The 18,635-nt window shown below is 34.1% G+C and overlaps 2 protein-coding genes across 7 annotated transcripts in view; one reads left to right on the forward strand and one right to left on the reverse strand.

The window, feature by feature from the left end:
- LOC136032322 (cholecystokinin receptor type A-like) overlaps positions 1 to 17,350 on the forward strand; it is an 88,826-nt gene extending 71,476 nt beyond the window's left edge. For both annotated transcript variants that reach the window (XM_065712624.1, XM_065712623.1), the window contains exon 7: positions 17,240 to 17,350. In XM_065712624.1, the coding sequence (XP_065568696.1) occupies positions 17,240 to 17,289 (50 nt within the window). In that variant the 3' untranslated portion in view covers positions 17,290 to 17,350. The remainder of the gene's footprint in view (positions 1 to 17,239) is intronic.
- Positions 17,351 to 18,525: 1,175 nt separating this feature from the next.
- Positions 18,526 to 18,635, reverse strand: part of LOC136032324 (translation factor GUF1 homolog, mitochondrial-like) — a 284,018-nt gene continuing 283,908 nt past the window's right edge. For all 5 annotated transcript variants that reach the window (XM_065712627.1, XM_065712630.1, XM_065712628.1 and 2 more), the window contains exon 14: positions 18,526 to 18,606. In XM_065712627.1, the coding sequence (XP_065568699.1) occupies positions 18,541 to 18,606 (66 nt within the window). In that variant the 3' untranslated portion in view covers positions 18,526 to 18,540. The remainder of the gene's footprint in view (positions 18,607 to 18,635) is intronic.

Genomic DNA, 18,635 nt, shown 5'->3' on the forward strand with positions numbered 1-18,635 from the left:
ACAATGGAACTGGACACAGGAAAAAAAAACATTTAAAAAAAAATCTCTGACCTAGGAGAGAACTTTTCTTGTTAATCTGAGGCTATTTGTCAGGACTGCATCCTAAAGCACATAAATTCTCAAATTATTACAAATCTTTAAGTCCATAAGTAGGATGTTAGCGTTTGAAGGATAGTTTTGGAAGATTTGAGAGGGAAGAGCAGTGGCTGCAGCACCTACAGCTTATCTCTTACTATCTCTTATAAAGAATTATTTGAAACCTAAAGTGCAATTTTTTTATAGTTAATGACTAGGATGTTTCCATAGTTAGACAAAAGGCTAAACGTAATCCACAATTATCAAAATAATTGTCCTACCTCATCCAATCCTAAATTGATATAAAAAAGGAATTCAATTAGTTATCCCTTTTCTACTGTTTTACTAGTTCTGCTGAATACAATTGTGATTCTGTTTTCCTTTTCCCTTATATACTTTGTCTTGCTCTGTGTTATTTTGACAGACTTTTAATTAATGAATAAATAAATATATAAATCCAAGTCGTCCGTTGGCACAAAACACGTTTGCTAAAATATTTCAACTTGGTCTACAAATGATTCGTGTATTTGTGTGCTTGAGGCAAATTTAATAAAAGAAAAAAAGGAAAATACAAATATTTCAGCCAAAAAGAACCTTCAGAAACTGATAAACAGAGTTATATCACGACTGTTTCCTTTAAAAATCCGGTTACGGTTTTACGAGGAAGTTATGGTAAGACTAAGGAAAAGCTAATATACATTGCTAAAATAACTTTGCCCTTTTTAATGTTTTGTTATATCTGAGTCTGTAAAAGTTGGTCAGGTGATCTAAAAAAGACTAGACCTTAATGGTACACAAAAAGTATATTGATTGTTAAAAAAAAAAAATCATTTCTGTCCAAATTAGTACGGACTGTGTTGGACTAGGGCCTATGGACTATGTCAAGAAAAAGACGCTAAATTTTTCCAATTTTAAATAAAAGTTTGAATGGGGATAAATTGTTTTATTGCACAGTGATAATTCAAAAAAATACTGCATATTTCAGAATTATCCCAATTCGAACTTTTATTTATCATTATGGAAAGGCAGTGTGGTCTTCGAACATACCTCTTCTGATTTTGGGGATCAGATTTAAACCTTAGTCTTTGTTTTTGAAATACCATCTTCACTTTGTTGTTGAGCATTTAAAGTAAAAGAGTAAAAGGGGGGACCCGGGGGTAAGGAATGGAATGATAGCATTAGCTTAATGAATATTAGATGATTTTTAAGCTTAAAAAATCAATTTGTTACCTCAAATATTAGGTTTGTAAAACAACTATATTCCTTTTGCTCTTTTGATGTGCCTGAATTTGTGAAATTTAGTCTAGTGACTTGGTAAAACATTTGACCTAAATTTTTTAAATATGAATATTGATAGTTTTTGAGAGTAATATATATATATATATATATATATATATATATATATATATATATATATATATATATATATATATATATATATATATAGCATTTAATCAAACAGTTCGTGGTAACGAATATGCATCGGCACTGTTTCTGTTTTCTGTTTCTGTTTCTGTTTTTTCTTGCCTGTTTCTGCCTGTTTCTGTTTCTGTTTTTACAAAAACAGAACAGAAAACAGAAACAGGCTACCTGTTTTTGTTTTACCTGTTTCTGTTTCTGTTCTGTTTTTTTTTCATCTGTTTTTTTCCGTTTCTGTTTTTTTTTATCTGTTTTCTGTTTTTTTTTTCTTTTTTTTTTTTTCAAATGCCGCGCTATCTAGCGGGCATGATACCGAAACGCATGATACCTACCCGTACCTACCGTACCGAAACGCACATCTAGCGGGCATGATACCATGATACCGTTGATTTTTGAATTTAAACAAAAAGGGAATAGTTGTGGGAAAAGTCAAAGTCATGGCTAATTGTAGAAAAAAGCTAAGACAGATTGTCCAATTAAGTGGGCAACCCAGTCAAGGTTAATTTTACCCCTTTGATTGCCGTTGTGACTGTCTCCCATTTATGCTACACCTCTCCGTGCATGCATGTCCCTTGACAATGCCGAAATAGAGTCAACCCGTTGACTACGGATTGACTACTTGAAAATTTTCCTCTCATGCATGTCACTCCACAATGCTCAACTAGAGTCAACCTCTCATGCTAATTCACGGCGGGGTAAATCTGAGCGAAAGAGAGAGAAAGAGAGAGAAGCTTGAACGCTATACAGTGGACATGGGCTAGATGGGAACCCCATATGACAATGTCTCTACTGTTGGTATATGTGTAGCGGATGGCTATTACCGCTTGAGCAACGGTCTAACCATTGACGGCTTTAAGGATTCGTGCTTTAAGCGGCAAACATGGGCTCAATGAAATCCCATATAAAAGAGGAATATAGCGTTGGTATTTACTTAGAGCAATGGGTTACCGCTAGAACAGCGGTCCAACAAGCCACGGCTTGAAGGCATCCGTACTTTAAGCGGTGAACCTAGACACCTTGGTATGTGTGTAGCGGAGGGTTATTACCACTTGAGCAATGGTCTAACCATAGAGCGTTATAGAGCGTTGGTATTTGCTTAGAGCAATGGGTTACCGCTATAGCGACGGTTTAAATAGCCTCTAACTTAAGCGGTGGACATAAGCTAGATGGGATGACTCTGTGTCTGTCTGGTATATATTAGCAAGCAGCGGTCTAAGTAGCCTCGGCTTGAAAGCATCCGTGCTTTAAGCGGTGAATATAGTGTTGGTATATGCTTTGAGCAATGGTTTACCGCTAAAGCAACGGTCTAAGAGCAACTAGGGTAAATTGTCAATTATAAATGACATTTAAGCTTGAAAGGAATATAGCGTTGGTATCACCCGATTGGACACATTTTATGACAAATTTCGCCCCCCCCCCTAAAAATACGCTAGTGTGTTGAATTACACGAAGTTGCTCATCTTTTGTATGTGACTACAAGGATTTAACAAGAAGATGTTTTCTTTCCTATTAGAAATAGAAGAAGTAAGGAAAAAACAGGAAAAACAGCTGTTAAAACAGCTGTTTTTTTATTAAAAACAGCTGTTTTCTGTTTTTTCGAAAAACAGAATAGATTACAGAAACAGGTCACCTGTTTTTGTTTGACCTGTTTCTGTTTCTGTTCTGTTTTTTTTCTAACTGTTTTTTTCTGTTTCTGTTCTTCTCAAAAACAGAAACAGTGCCGATGCTTAGTAACTCTAAGCATTAGTAATTTTAATTAGTAACTTAGTAAACTCTAAAAAATGGAATTTCGGTACCAATAGCTACAGCAGAAGAATCGCATTTTAATGCTGATTTTAAATATATAAGTTTCATCAAGTTTAGTCCTACCCATCAAAAGTTAAGAGCCTGAGAAAATTTGTGTTATTTTAGAAAATAGGGGAAAACACCCCCTAAAAGTCATAGAATCTTAACGAAAATTGCACCATCAGATGCAGCGTATCAGATAACCCTACTGTAGAAGTTTCAAGCTTCTATCTACAAAAATGTGGAATTTTATATTTTTTGCCAGAAGGCAGATCGCGGATGCGTGTTTATTTGTTTTTTGTTTTTCTTTTTTTTTCCCAAGGATGATCGTATCGACCTAGTTGTCTTAGAATGTTGCGAGAGGGCTCATTCTAACGGAAATGAAAAGTTCTATTGCCCTTTTTAAGGGACCAAAAAAATTGGAGGGCACCTCGGCCCCCTCCCACGCTAATTATTTTCTTAAAGTCAACGGATCAAAATTCTGAGATAGCCATTTTATTCGACGTAGTCAGAATACCTTATAAATATGTCTTTGGAGGCGACTTACTCACCCACAGTCCCCGTGGGAGGGGTTACAGGTTCAAAACTTTGACCAGTGCTTATATATAGTAATGGTTATTGAGAAGTGTACAGGCGTTTTCAGGAGGATATATTGGTTGGAGGCAGGGGTTGAGAAGAGAGGGATATGCTGGGGGAACTTTCCATCGAGGAATTTGTCATGGGGGAAGAAAATTAAAACAATGAAAAAATAAATATGAAAAAGTTTTTTTTTCAGCTGGAAGTAAGCAGCAGCATTAAAACTTAAAACGAACAGGAATTATTACCCATACGAGGGGCTCACCTCCCCCTAATACTTCTCTGTTTACGCTAGAGTAGTTTTAGCAACTTCAACTATTTATTCTGCGGCTTTTGTGATTCAGGTGTCATTCTTAATGAATTAGGACAAAATTTAAGCTTTAGTGTTAAGAGCGAGGTACTGACGAGGGGGCGAACCCCCTCATTTTTGTAATAAAAACATGAGAATACAAAAGTTCTTTACGTAAGCTAATTTATAAGTTACGTATATCTTTTACTTATAAAAAGATTCGTAGAAAATTAAAAGTTCTAGTTGCCTTTTTAATTAACCGAATATCGGAGGGTCACTAGGCTTCCTCTCCCGCTCTTTTTTTCTCAAAATCATTCTATCAAAATTATGAGAAAACCATTTAGCCAAAAAAAAATAAATATAAAAATTTTGTTTTAATTATTCCTCTGCGGAGAGCCAAAATCAAAACATGCATTGATTCAAAAACGTTCAGAAATTAAATAAAAAAAACAAGTTTTTTAAATGAAAGTAAGGAGCGACATTAAAACTTAAAACGAACAGAAATTACTCCGTATATGAAAGGGGCTTTTCCTTCTCAACGCCCCGTTCTTTACGCTAAAGTTTTTTACTGTTTTAAAATGTAGAGTTAAGAGAAAGAGTCAAACTTTAGCGGAAAGAGTGGGGCGTTGAGAAGAAAAAGCCCCTTTCATATACGGAGTAATTTCTGTTTGTTTTAAGTTTTAATGTCGCTCCTTACTTTCATTTAAAAAACTTGTTTTTTTTATTTAATCCCTGTTTGAAACAGTCTTCACTTTATTGCTCGTCATATATCACTAATTCGTAGGGATGAAGGTGGGGCAGAAACTAAGGGATAAAGTGCTAGCATTAGTTCAGCACACATTTGATTGTCTTTAATTTAAAAGAAAACCACTTAGTCAATCTATGCATAGGCAGGTGTGAGGCCAAGACCTCGCTTTGGTGGGGGTTAAGCTAATTTCTGGGGGTGGTCAAACTAAGCAAAATAGCTTTGAAAAAATAGCTAGACATATATATATATATATATATATATATATATATATATATATATATATATATATATATATATATATATATATATATATATATATATATATATATATATTTATTAAATTTTCAGGGACTGAGCCCAGAGCCCTAGTCCTATAGCGCTTAGCTAAATTATACTTACCTAAATTGCAGCGTTTCTACCATCCAAAAACTATTGGTGATTTCTACAAATTTTCATGGAAGAAACTTGAGCTTTCCTTGATTAAATAAAAAAAAACAAGTTTTTTCAACTGATAGTAAGGAGTGACATCAAAACTTAAAACGCACAGAAATTACTTCGTATATGAAAGAGGCTGCTTCCTCATCAACGCCCCGCTCTTTACGCTAAAGTTTGACTCTTTCTCTCAATTCTTCTTTCTAAAACAGTAAAAAACTTTAGCGTAAAGAGCGGGGCGTTGATGAGGAAGCAGCCTCTTTCATATACGAAGTAATTTCTGTGCGTTTTAAGTTTTGATGTCACTCCTTACTATCAGTTGAAAAAACTTGTTTTTTTTATTTAATTTCTGAACGTTTTTGAATCAATGCATGTTTTGATTTTGGCTCTCCGCAGAGGAATAATCAAAACGAAATTTGCATATTTTTTTTTTTGGCTCAATGGCCTTCTCATATTTTTGATCGAATGATTTTGAGAAAAAAGAGCGGGGGACGAAGCCTAGTTGCCCCCCGATTTTTTGGTTAATTAAAAAGGCAACTAGAACTTTTAATTTTTTACGAATCTTTTTATTGGTAAAAGATTTACGTAACTTATAAATTAGCTTACGTAAAGAACTTTTGTATTCTCATGTTTTTATTACATATATGAGGGGATTCGCCCCATCGTCAGTACCTCGCTCTTTACACTAAAGCTTAAATTTTATCCCAATTCATTAAGAATGACCCCCTGAATCACAAAAGCCGTCGAATAAGTAGTTGAAATTACCGAAAATACTTTAGCGTAAAGAGCGAGGTATTAGAAGGAGGTGAGCCCCTCATATGGGTAATAATTTCTGTTTGTTTTAAGTTTTATTGCTGTTCCTTACTTCCAGCTGAAAAAGCTTTTTCACTTTTATTTTTTAATTTTTTTTTTTTTGATAATGCTAGTAAATCCTGCTCTCCCTTCATGGAAATTTTCTTCTCCCATTACAAATTCTCGAAGGAAAGTTCCCCCAGCATATCCCCCTCTTCTCAACCCCTCCCCCAAACCAAAAAAATCCTCTTGAAAACGCCTGTATACTTCCCAATAACCATTACTATATGTAAGCACAGGTCAAAGTTTGTAACTTGTTGCCCCTCCCACGGGGACTGTGGGGGAGTAAGTCGTCCCCAAAGACATAGTTATAAGGTTTTTCGACTACGCTGAATAAAATGGCTATCTCAGAATTTTGATCCGTTGACTTTGGGAAAATAATTAGCGTGGGAGGGGGCCTAGGGGCCCTCCAATTTTTTTGGTCACTTAAAAAGGGCACTAGAACTTTTTATTTCCGTTAGAATGAGCCCTCTTGCAACATTCTAGGACAACTGGGTCGATACGATCACCCCTGGGGAAAAAAAAAAAAACAAAAAAACAAATAAACACGCATCCGTGATCTGCCTTCTGGCAAAAAATGCAAAATTCCACATTTTTGTAGATAGGAGCTCGAAACTTCTACAGTAGGGTTCTCTGATACGCTGAATCTGATGGTGTGATTTTCGTTAAGATTCTATGACTTTTAGGGGGCGTTTCCCCCTATTTTCTAAAATAACGCAAATTTTCTCAGGCTCGTAACTTTTGATGGGTAAGACTTAACTTGATGAAACTTATATATTTAAAACCAGCATTAAAATGCGATTCTTTTGATGTAGCTATTGGTATCAAAATTCCATTTTTTAGAGTTTTGGTTACTATTGAGCCGGGTCGCTCCTTACTACAGTTCGTTACCACGAACTGTTTGATCTTCTCGATAGTGAAAGGTAACAAAAATTAGTTCCTTGTGTGTCGTGTCATGTCAACGTTCGTGCATCTTCGGACATTAATTTTACGAAAATTTTGGAGAACCCAATTTTCTTCCTGGAAGATCTAAAGAAAATGCGAAAAGTTTAGAGATAGCAGATGCACTTGTTAATTTTGAAATTTAACTTTGCTATTGTAAGAATTGTAATTGATTTTAAGGAGCTATCAGCTCCTTAAAACCATCTAAATTGATTCGCAAGTGAAAAATTGAATTATATAGCGAATTATTGAATTATATTAATTGTAACAAAAACATGAATTAAATGTCGAATTGTATATTGAATTACATTAAAAATTGAATTACATCTCGAATTACATATTGAATTATATGAAAAATTGTATTATATTGAATTACATAAAAAATTGAATTACAAATCCAAATATATATGGAATTATATTTAATATTGAATTATATTTCCAATTATATATTGAATTATATGAAAAGTTGAATTATATATCCAATTATATATATGAAAAATAAAATTATCCATTGGGTTATATGGAAAATTATATGAAAAAATAAAATTATGCATTGGATTATACGAAATATTGAATTACATGTTGAATTGTATTTTCTTGATCTAGAAAAAAGAAGGAAAGATATGTTCTGACTAAGGCACATTGGGTTGATATTCTATCTTGAAATGTCGGCCGTGTTTTCTTTCCCTTTTCATTTCTTTTTAAGAAGACAATAGCTTTACGTACTTTTGTTTCACAACTATACGACAATCAAAAGTTCTGAAAATCATTAGATATCCCTAAGTTTCCCAATGTGGGAACTACGATTTGAACATCAAAAGGATTACAGATGAGACCTTATTGGCTTGCTGCGTAATGGTCTCTTCTGCGTCCAACTAAAATATTTGCAGACTACCTGAACAACGGAGTCATTCACATGAATTTTATTTTGAGGCGGGGGGAATTTGTCAAAATGTTAAGAAAACAATGTGTTATTTCTTGTTGTTGACATACTGATCATTCCATCATATCGCCAGAAATACTAGGTTAATAGGTAAAGTCTCTACGTACCTAACTGATGGTCAAAGATTCTCCGGAAGGTTTCATAGAGGATGTCTTCATAATTATCTATAGCAAGTAAATACAATTTTACCGAAAAAGTTTCAAAATTAATGTTTTCTGCCTTATACTAACCTTGCAAACTTTGATCGATCAAATCCAGATGCGATGGCTCAAATACCTCCCAAATATTATGTCAGCTGTAATAATGATTGACATCCCTTTATTTGGGACCGCTTCTCAGGCTTAACAGATATAACCCCTGGCGGGTTATACTTAGTCACCACTGGACATTCTAACCAGTGATAGTACAGTCAAAAAAAATAGCGACGAAGACCACACGGCCTTTTCATAACAAATTAAATAAAAAAATGAGTTTTTTCAACTGAAAGTAAGGAGCGACATTACAACTTAAAACGAACAGAAATTACTTCGTATATGAAAGGGGCTGCTTCCTGATCAACGCCCCGCTCTTTACGCTAAAGTTTTTTACTGTTTTAAAAAGAAGAATTGAGAGAAAGAGTCAAACTTTAGCGTAAAGAGCGGGGCGTTGATGAGGAAGCAGTCCCTTTCATATACGAAGTAATTCCTGTTCGTTTTAAGTTGTAATGTCGCTCCTTACTTTCAGTTGAAAAAACTTGTTTTTTTATTTAATTTCTGAACGTTTTTGAATTAATGCATGTTTTGATTTTGGCTCTCCGCAGAGGAATAATTAAAACGAAATTTGCATATATTTTTTTTTTTTTTGGCTAAATGGCTTTCTGATAATTTTGATCGAATGATTTTGAGAAAAAAAGAGCGGGGGAGGAAGCCTAGTTGCCCTCCAATTTTTTTTGTCAATTAAAAAGGCAACTAGAACTTTTAATTTTTTACGAATCTTTTTATTTGTAATAGATATACGTAACTTATAAATTAACTTACGTAAAGAATTTTTTATTCTCATGTTTTTATTACACATATGAGAGGATTCGCCCCCTCGTCAGTACCTCTCTCTTTACACTAAATCTTAAATTTTGTCCCAATTCATTAAGAATGACCCCTGGATCACAAAACCCGTAGAATTAATAGTTGACATTACTAAAAATACTTTAGTGTAAAGAGCGAGGTATTAGGAGGAGGTGAGCCCCTCATATGGGTAATAATTTCTGTTCGTTTTAAGTTTTAATGCTGCTCCTTACTTCTAGCTGAAAAAAACTTTTTCATATTTATTTTTTCATTGTCTTTTTTTAATAATGCTAGTAAATCCTGCGCGCCCTTCATGGAAATTTTCTTCCCCCATGACAAATTCCTCGATGGAAAGTTCCCCCAGTATATCCCCCTCTTCTCAACCCTTCCCCCCAACCAAAAAATCCTCCTGAAAACGCCTCTACACTTCCCAATAACCATTACTATATATAAGCACTGGTCAAAGTTTGTAAATTGTAGCCCCTCCCACGGGGACTGTGGAGGAGTAAGTCGTCTCCAAAGACATGGTTATAAGGTTTTTCGACTACGCTGAGTAAAATGGCTATCTCAGAATTTTGATCCGTTGACTTTGGGAAAATAATTAGCGTGGGAGGGGGCCTAGGTGCCCTCCAATTTTTTTGGTCACTTAAAAAGGGCACTAGAACTTTTTATTTCCGTTAGAATGAGCCCTCTCGCAACATTCTAGGACAACTGGGTCGATACGATCACCCCTGGGGAAAAGAAAAAAAAAAAAAACAAATAAACACGCATCCGTGATCTGCCTTCTGGCAAAAAATACAAAATTCCACATTTTTGTAGATAGGAGCTTGAAACTTCTACAGTAGGGTTCTCTGATACGCTGAATCTGATGGTGTAATTTTCGTTAAGATTATATGACTTTTAGGCGGTGTTTCCCCCTATTTTCTAAAATAACGCAAATTTTCTCAGGCTTGTAACTTTTGATGCGTAAGACTAAACTTGATGAAACTTATATATTTAAAATCAGCATTAAAATGCGATTCTTTTGATGTAGCTATTGGTATCAAAATTTCATTTTTTAGAGTTTTGGTTTCTATTGAGCCGGGTCGCTCCTTACTAGAGTTCGTTACCACGAACTGTTTGACAAATACAAAGTTGAAACAATAGAGAAAATCTTTTCAAGACAGTGGAAATTAATTCCGTGAATATTTCGGCCCTATCTTCAAGGGCCGTCTTCAGCACAATACGAGAAAGAGAGAGAGAAAAAAATATGTACATATAAATAAACTTACATTAAAATGCGAAAATTAAAACTAATAATGTTAAAAACTTTTTTTTAAACAGCCTTAGCATCCTTACTTCAACGAAGTTCAACCAGGACTGGCAAAAAGATTGAAGCGAGGTGATAAATTTGTTCAAACAAAACATAACAAAGTGATTAAATGCAATTTCTCAGAGCCAACCTCGCATTTTTAGCAGCTTGTCTTAAAGGCCTTTTCGTAACTGGTTCAATACTATTATAAATTGGTTTAGTACAATATTTTGTTAGATCATTTTTAATTAAATTTGGGTATAAAGAATTTAGTGAGTACTCCCTTAAGTCCCTGTTCAGAGAAATACTGTTATTTATTTTGAAACTAATTTCGATTGATTCCCGAACCACCTGTTTTATCCACAAATCATTACTGATGAATGAAGATTTTCAAAAAGTATCATGTGAGAGGGATTATTACATATATTATTCTGCTTTAGGTTTGCATATATTTAATAATCCCTCTCACATGATACTTTTTGAAAAATCTTCACACATCAGTAATGATTTGAGGATAAAACAGGTGGCTCGGTAATCAATCGAAATATTCACAGAATTGATTTCCACTGTCTTAAAAAGATTTTCCCTATTGTTTCAACTTTGTATTTGTTTGGTAGTATAGTAAATTGATGCTCTGTTTAACAATGCATGGCCTGAGGTTCCATTTCCGCTGCTTCAAGGTAAGATGTTAGGTTGCCAACCTGTTCTTGTTGAAAAAAAGAAAAGAAAAGAAGAAAAAAACAACAGCTGAGACAATATTACCTTTCAATGCTTAATGTTCCATCAATTGCTCTGGAGGAGCATTTCTTCTATCCAATAGACATCCAATGGGCTCTAAACCGTCTATTTCGACTGATACAACAGTTTTAAAAGTAAAACATCTCTTCCAAGCTTCAAACTATTGCACAAGTGCCTTATTTTTATTTAATTACGTAAATAGCGATAATTTTCCCTTTTTATTCAGTAACAAATTGCTTCAAATTAACCGACAGTGGTACTGTAAAATTGTAACTTTGTCAAACCGTGGAGCCTAAATTTTATGCCTAAATTTTTGAAACAAGGAAACTCGATTCATTTCCCTTTTTATTGGCTCTCTTCAGGGGCTTAATTTTCTATGGGCCAGGGGACAATTTTCCACTTCATACCCAGTTCCACCAGTCTACTCCACTCGCGTAACATGGGCTTCTCATTTGAACCCAGATGAATAGCTAAAAAGAACAATTTTTGGCATTCCACCGTCATCTGTAATACGTATCCTTGTCATCTCATCCTTTCTTTTGTTCTCCCAGGCCCTCTCAAAACTTTCCCCACCGATTGAAATTAGAGACCTTTTAACACATATACTTGACAGTTCTTTCTGGTTAAATATTCATTTTTCCTGATGTTTATCCAACGGGTTATTTAATTATGAATTATGTCATCTAACATACTTTTGAAATTATAGAATTTCTTTTTCAATAAATTCTTTTAATTGGGTATTCTAAACTTTTTAAATTTAAAACATAGTATCGTTATTTTATGTGTGGGGAAATTTTCAAGGGGGTTGTTGGGGGAACTTTACATGGGAGAATATTGAGGGGTGAGAATTTCTCATTTGAAACGAGTTAGATTTGGAATGTTTTTCAACTCTTTGCATGTGTAATTAAATTAAACCAACTAGTTAATTTACATAAATGTAGGGTAAAAGACAACTTAATTCAATCTGGGATTAACTCTGTTGTCGAAAGCAAAGCGTTTCAAAAAATAAAATCGCTCTCAATAATTATTGGTTCAGTCCATTATCATGTTTTTTGATTTATGAATTCTTTTCCCCAATGAAGGGTATTTGTCGGGGGGGGGGGAGTTTTCCATTTTAAAATGAATGCAATTTTCGCAGCTTTTTCTGACTCTTTAAATGTGTTATGAAAATATATTAATTAGGCAATTTATATCGATTTAAGGTAAAGGACAGCTTTATTCAGTCTAGGATTAATTTTATTGTGGAAAGCATGGCGTTTGAAGAAAATATCGATCAAACAGTTCGTGGTAACGAACTGTAGTAAGGAGCGACCCGGCTCAATAGTAACCGAAACTTTAAAAAATGAAAATTTGATACCAATAGTTACATCAAAAGAATCGCATTCTAATGCTGATTTTAAATATATAAGTTTCATCAAGATCAGTTATACCCATCAAAAGTTACGAGCCTGAGAAAACTTAATTTATTTAGAAAATAGGGGGAAACGCCCCCTAAAAGTCATACAATCTTAGCGAAAATTCCACCATCAGATTCAGCATATAAGATAACCCTTATTGCAGAAGTTTCAAGCGCCTGTGTACAAAAATGTGGAATTTCGCATTTTTTTTACATGAAGAAAGATCACGGATGCGTGTTTATTTAATTTTTTTCCCCAGAGGTGATCGTATCGACTGAGTGGTCCTAGAATGTCACGAGAGGGCTCATTCTGACGGAAATTAAAAGTTCTAGTACCCTTTTTAAGTTACCAAAAAAATAGGAGGGCACCTAGGCCCCTTCCCACGCTCATTTTTTCCCAAAAGTCACCAGATCAAAATTCTGAGGTAGCCATTTTATCCACCATACGAAAAACCTAATAACTATGTCTTTAGAGACGACTTACTCCCCTGCTTCCCCGTGGGAGGGGCTGCAAGTTACAAACTTTGACCTGTGTTTACATATAGTAATGGTTACTGGGAATTGTACTGACGTTTTTAGGGGGATTTTTTGGTTTAGGGGGGAGATTTGAGGGGGGGGGTTACGTGGGAGGATATTTCCATGGAGGAACTTCTCATGGGGGAAGAGAATTTCTATGAAGGGGGCGCATGATTTTCTAGCATTATTTGAAAAAACAATGAAAAAATAAATATGGAAAGTTTTTTCTACTGAAATTAAGGAGCAGCATTAAACCTTAAAAGAACAAAAATTATTACGCATATGAGGGGTTTACCTCCTCGTTATACCTCACTTTTTACGCTAAAGTATTTTTTTAGTAATTTCAACTATTTATTCTACGGACTTTGTAATTCAGAGGTCATTCTTAAGGAATTGGGACATTTAAGCTTTAGTGTAAAGAGCGAGGTATCGACGAGGGTTGAACCCCCTCATGTACGCAATAAAAAAATACGAATATAGAAGTTAGTTACGTAAGTTAATTCCTAAGTTACGTATAATTTTTACCAACGAAAACATTTGTAAAAAATGAAAAGTTCTAGTTGCCATTTTAAGTAATCAAAAGATTGGAGGGGAACTAGGCCTCCTCCCTCACTCCTTTTTTCTCAAAATCTTCCGATTAATTGCAATTAATTAATATGCCAATTTTGTTTTAACTATTTATGTGCGGATAGCAAAGATCAAAACATGTATTAATTCAAAAACGCCCAGAAATTAAACAAAAAACAATTTTTTTAAATGAAAGTAAGGAGCAACATTAAAACTTAAAACGAACAGAAATTACGCCATATATGAAAGGGGCTTTTCCTCCTCAACGCCCTGCTCTTTACGCTAAATTTTCTTACTGTTTTAAAAAGTAGAAAGAGAAAGAGTCAAACTTTAGCGTAAAGAGTGGGGCGTTGAGGAGGAAAAGCCCCTTTCATATACGGCGTAATTTCTGGTCGTTTTAAGTTTTAATGTTGCTCCTTGCTTTCATTTAAAAAACTAGTTGTTTTTTATTTAATTACCCAATTAAAGGGAATTGTCGTAAAGAAAATTTTCCTTGAATTTCGACAAATTTATTTTAGTCTGTGATTAACTCTATTGTGGAAAGCATGACGTTCGAAAAAAAAAATCGACGTTCTAGTTTATTGATTCGGTGCACTCTTGTGTTTTTCGAGTTTTGAACTCAATTTAGTAATGAAGAAGAATTGTCGAGGGGGATTTTCCATGTGGAGGGGTGTGTTTTCTTGGATGATTTCCCAGGGAATAGTTTATTGTGGGGAAATTTTCCGCGGGGGGGTAATTTTCTACGGGGCGAGGGAATTTCTGCAGGGAACGAATCCACAGAAGGATAAATTTCTGGGGGGATAATTGTCCGCTGGGGGTGTTTTTCTAATAACCGGCTGGGAAAGGGGAGGGGAATGTTGCAAAAAGGGTAAGTTTTCCGCAGTGGGAATTTTCCGGGGAGTATTTTTCTTTGGATTTAATTTCTTTGAGATTGCATCAATGCATGAATCTCTGACCTAGGAGAGAACTTGTCTTGTGTTCCTGAGGCTATTTGCCAGGACTGTATCCTAAACCATATCAATTCTCAAATTATTACAAATCTTTAAGTCAATGACTAGGATCTTGTTATGGTTTGACGAAAGGCTAAACATAATCCAAAATTATCAAAATAAATGCTTCAATCACATCGAATTCTAAATTGAATAAAAAAGGAATTGAATTAGTTATCCCTTTTTTTGTTGTTTACTAGTTTTACTAAATGCAATTTGTGATTCTGTTTTCCTTTTTCCTTACGTACTTCGTCTCGCTCTGTATTATTTTGACAGGCTTTTGAATAAATGAATAAATAAATATATAAATCCAAACTGTTTGTTAGAACTAGAAATGTTTGTCAAAATATTTTAACGAGGTCTACAAATGATTCGTGTATTTTATGTGCTTGAGGTAAATTTAATAAAAGAAAAAAAGGGAAAACTACAAATATAAAAGAAAAAATTCGTTTGACGCATCCTCTCTCCGTCCTAAAACCACAGCGTTCTTCTCTTAAACCTTATCTACATCATCTATATATATATATATATATATATATATATATATATATATATATATATATATATATATATATATATATATATATATATATATATATTAAGGAAAACGTTTTGAGGCTCGTAGCTAGATGAATTTCTAGGTTTTGTATTATTCTAAATTTCAGGTTGTTCAACTGCCATCTTCAAGGTTGAACTGCGATTTAGAAAATGAATTTCATGCTAAGGTACCCTGGAATACGTTTTCCAAGGTACCCTGGAACACTTCTGACTCACTGGGTTTTGGGGTGCCTAACGAAACGAGATACTCTTTAAGAAATAAGTAATAGGTCTGCTCTGTTATTTCTTCCTTCCTTTTCTTTATTTTGTCTCAACAAACAAAATAACCTTTTCCAATTAAGTAATAGACCTACTCTGTTCTTTCTCATTTTCCTTTCTATTTCTCTCTTTCCAATTCATGATGAGATCTTCTTGTGCAATCAATTAATAGGCCTACTTTGTTCTTTCTTTTTTTCCTTTCCAATTAACCTTTTGTAATTAGGTAACTCATATTGGTGTTTCACCTAAAGTCTTACATTGGTGAAGTGCTTGAGACTAAGATAGATTGGAGCTTTGTTAAATTTCTCAAGAGGAAAATAAAAGCATTTTACATTTCCTAAAAATCGTGACAAAGCTTTTGTAGAAACCTCAAAAGTGGTATTATGTTTACCAGCTCACAGAGTCTCCGAGAGAGCTGAATGAGTCACGAAGATAATAAATTTAATTAACCTAACCAAGTACTCAGCTGAACTATTATCTAGTGATCAAACTTTGCCGTCAATTTTGAAAAGGGGTAATTATTTTCATATATTTTGATGTTTATAGGGGCAATTTCATGAAAAAAAATTTACTACCAAAATGCATTTTTTTTTGGAAAACGATGTTGCGTCTCAAAAAGGCAAAACCTCACTATGGTATAGCTATTTTGTGTGGCATTAAACTTGTAGTTTAGGTACGCGTCTATGAACCTACAATGGTGAATTCTTTACAACACTGGCGCACAATGAATTCAACTTTATTCAAATTACAAATTATGTCATAATGTTTTAAGCTAGTGTATTACAAAAAAAAAAAAAAAAAAAAAAAAAAAAAAAAAAAAAAAAAAAAAAAAAAAAAAAAAAATGTTGTTTATACAAGCCCTTAATTCTATACCACGACTCTCATTCAATAAAAAATTTAAGCTTTTCTGATAAGTCTAATAGTGAAAATGGCAATTTCGGAAAACGATGACCTTTCCCCCAAATTAGGAAGAAGTAACTGGGATGGAGGAGGAGCATGTGAAGGTGTGTTGCTTTAAGGTGTCTTGGTACTGCACTTAGTTGTTAGCTGTGGGCTAGAAGTACTGGTACATGTCCATTTTATTTGTTAAATTTACAGTTTAAGCGCATGACCTTGTTCCTGCAGTGATTAATTTTTCGTGTTATGAATTCAGCCAGTCTTCAGTTACGAATAAATTCACATTACCAAAAATGAAAAATATTTCTAAAGCAACTACATTACCAAATAATATAGAATTTGTAAGCCCTCTCCTGCCTATGACTAAATTTAATTTATTCTAATATTTCCATTATATCATATTTCTATTATTTCCAGATTGTTTTCTTACAAAATTAATACTATTTTCAGATCTTCTTTCTTCTTTTTTACAAACAGTTAGTCTTCATTTCTTATTCTGCTACCTAATATCTGTGTTTAAGATTGATCAAAAAGTTCGTGGGAATGGAAGTAAGTAACTCGTAAGTAAGTAACTCGATCAACAGGAATCAAAACTCTAAAAAAGAGCAACTACTAAACAAAAAACAGCTGTTTCTGTTCTTGATATTCTTTTTTTACGAAGTGATGTATCTCTTCTTATATACCCAAATCAAATACCCAAATCTTAAATACCCAAATCAAAGCCCAAATGTATCTCTTTTGGGAAACAATACTTTTACTGAAAAGAAAGCACTTCAGAGTTATTTTTTGATTTGAGCAGCCATACACTGGCTGTCTTTCGAAAATTCAGCAGAGTTTATGTGAAGAATATATTTATGTTGCAGCAATTCCTCCATAAAACACTTACAACTAAAAAATTACTGAGCTAAAAAACTGTTTTCCTTTTCAGAATCAGAAACAAGCCCATCCACTGACAAGAAATCTCAACATCAGTCTTGATTGCTCAGCTTAACATTTTAAATTGTTGTATTGTTCCAAAATACAAGCCTTTTGACTGTTATCTGTCTTTAAGGCCGTGATTAAGTGAACTGATGGAACTCGAAAATCCCATGTTAAAATTGAAAAATTATATTTAAAAAGTACTCAAGTATTCATTGGCGGAAGATACCGCTTTTAATATCAGGCTGTAGCTTCTTGAAGATGCTACGAAATGTTTGCTAGGATTTTGCTCTATTTCCTCTAATTGTTTAGAAATCTTAGAAAATGTCTAGCTCTTTTTCACAAGTGTACTCTATGAAGGATATTGCTTTTAGAATAAAATCGGTACTATCATGAGCAGAAGACAATAACCTCTAAGATGATTGCAACCATTTGTCGATGGATTTTCCTGTTTTCGAATATTTTTTCGAAAAACAAGCCCCATAGAATATTTTGAGCTACATGAAATTTTTACAAGTTTTTGCCAGAAAGAATCTTTTCAGATCGCCCTAGAGACTAGAATGACAAGCTGGTATGATTAGCCTGCTATTTCCGCCAATGAATAAGTGCTATTTGAAGGGTTTTTGACAATCGACGGTCTCTAGAGAATTGAAAGACAGAAGGCTACCCTAACTTCAAATTTGAAGCTCGAAGTTTCACTTAATCACGGCCTTAAGGGATTACGGAATGTATATGCATATTTATGATAATGTTCTTTCATAGATTCCTGCGGTCTTTTGGCGTAGCTATCGAAAAAGTGAAGAGGGGCAAGAGCCCCAAAAAAGACTAAAGCTAAAATAGTTAAAATAAAGTTAAAAAGATAAAGATGAAATACCATGTATCATAGAGCTAAAACAGAAGAAATAAATATACATATAATATAATAAAATAAATTTCATCTGCCTATAAAATAGAAAAATCCGTGTAAAGAACTTAGCAACGGTAGTTTTAAGTGGCAAACAGGTTTTCCGTCCTGGACCCGAAATCCTATGTACTGGTTCCACTGTTTTGCCTTGTATTGTATTCGCCAAAAGGTTTTGGCAAGACGAAGTTGCAACAATAGTGTCCAGGTGTAAATATCAGAATTGCTGCAGTTTAGGGCCCATTTTGACGATAATGGGAGTTGAACTCACTTTGACCTTCCATCCCAGCGAAAGCAACTATAATAAAAAGGTGGATTTTTTCATCTGGTTCTACTCTTCTCTAAAGGCATAGTTGAACTTGAGCTCCGGGTAAAGTTCAACATGAGATGGAAGCAAAAATGTACCTTCTTTAGGGCAAATCCAGCACAAGAGCACATTTTAACGTGGATGAATGACTTCCCTCCAGCTCCCGTCTCTAGAAAAGAGGCCCTTAGACTATACAAT

Source organism: Artemia franciscana, chromosome 10, assembly GCF_032884065.1.
Source record: "Artemia franciscana chromosome 10, ASM3288406v1, whole genome shotgun sequence".
Lineage (NCBI taxonomy): Eukaryota > Metazoa > Arthropoda > Branchiopoda > Anostraca > Artemiidae > Artemia > Artemia franciscana.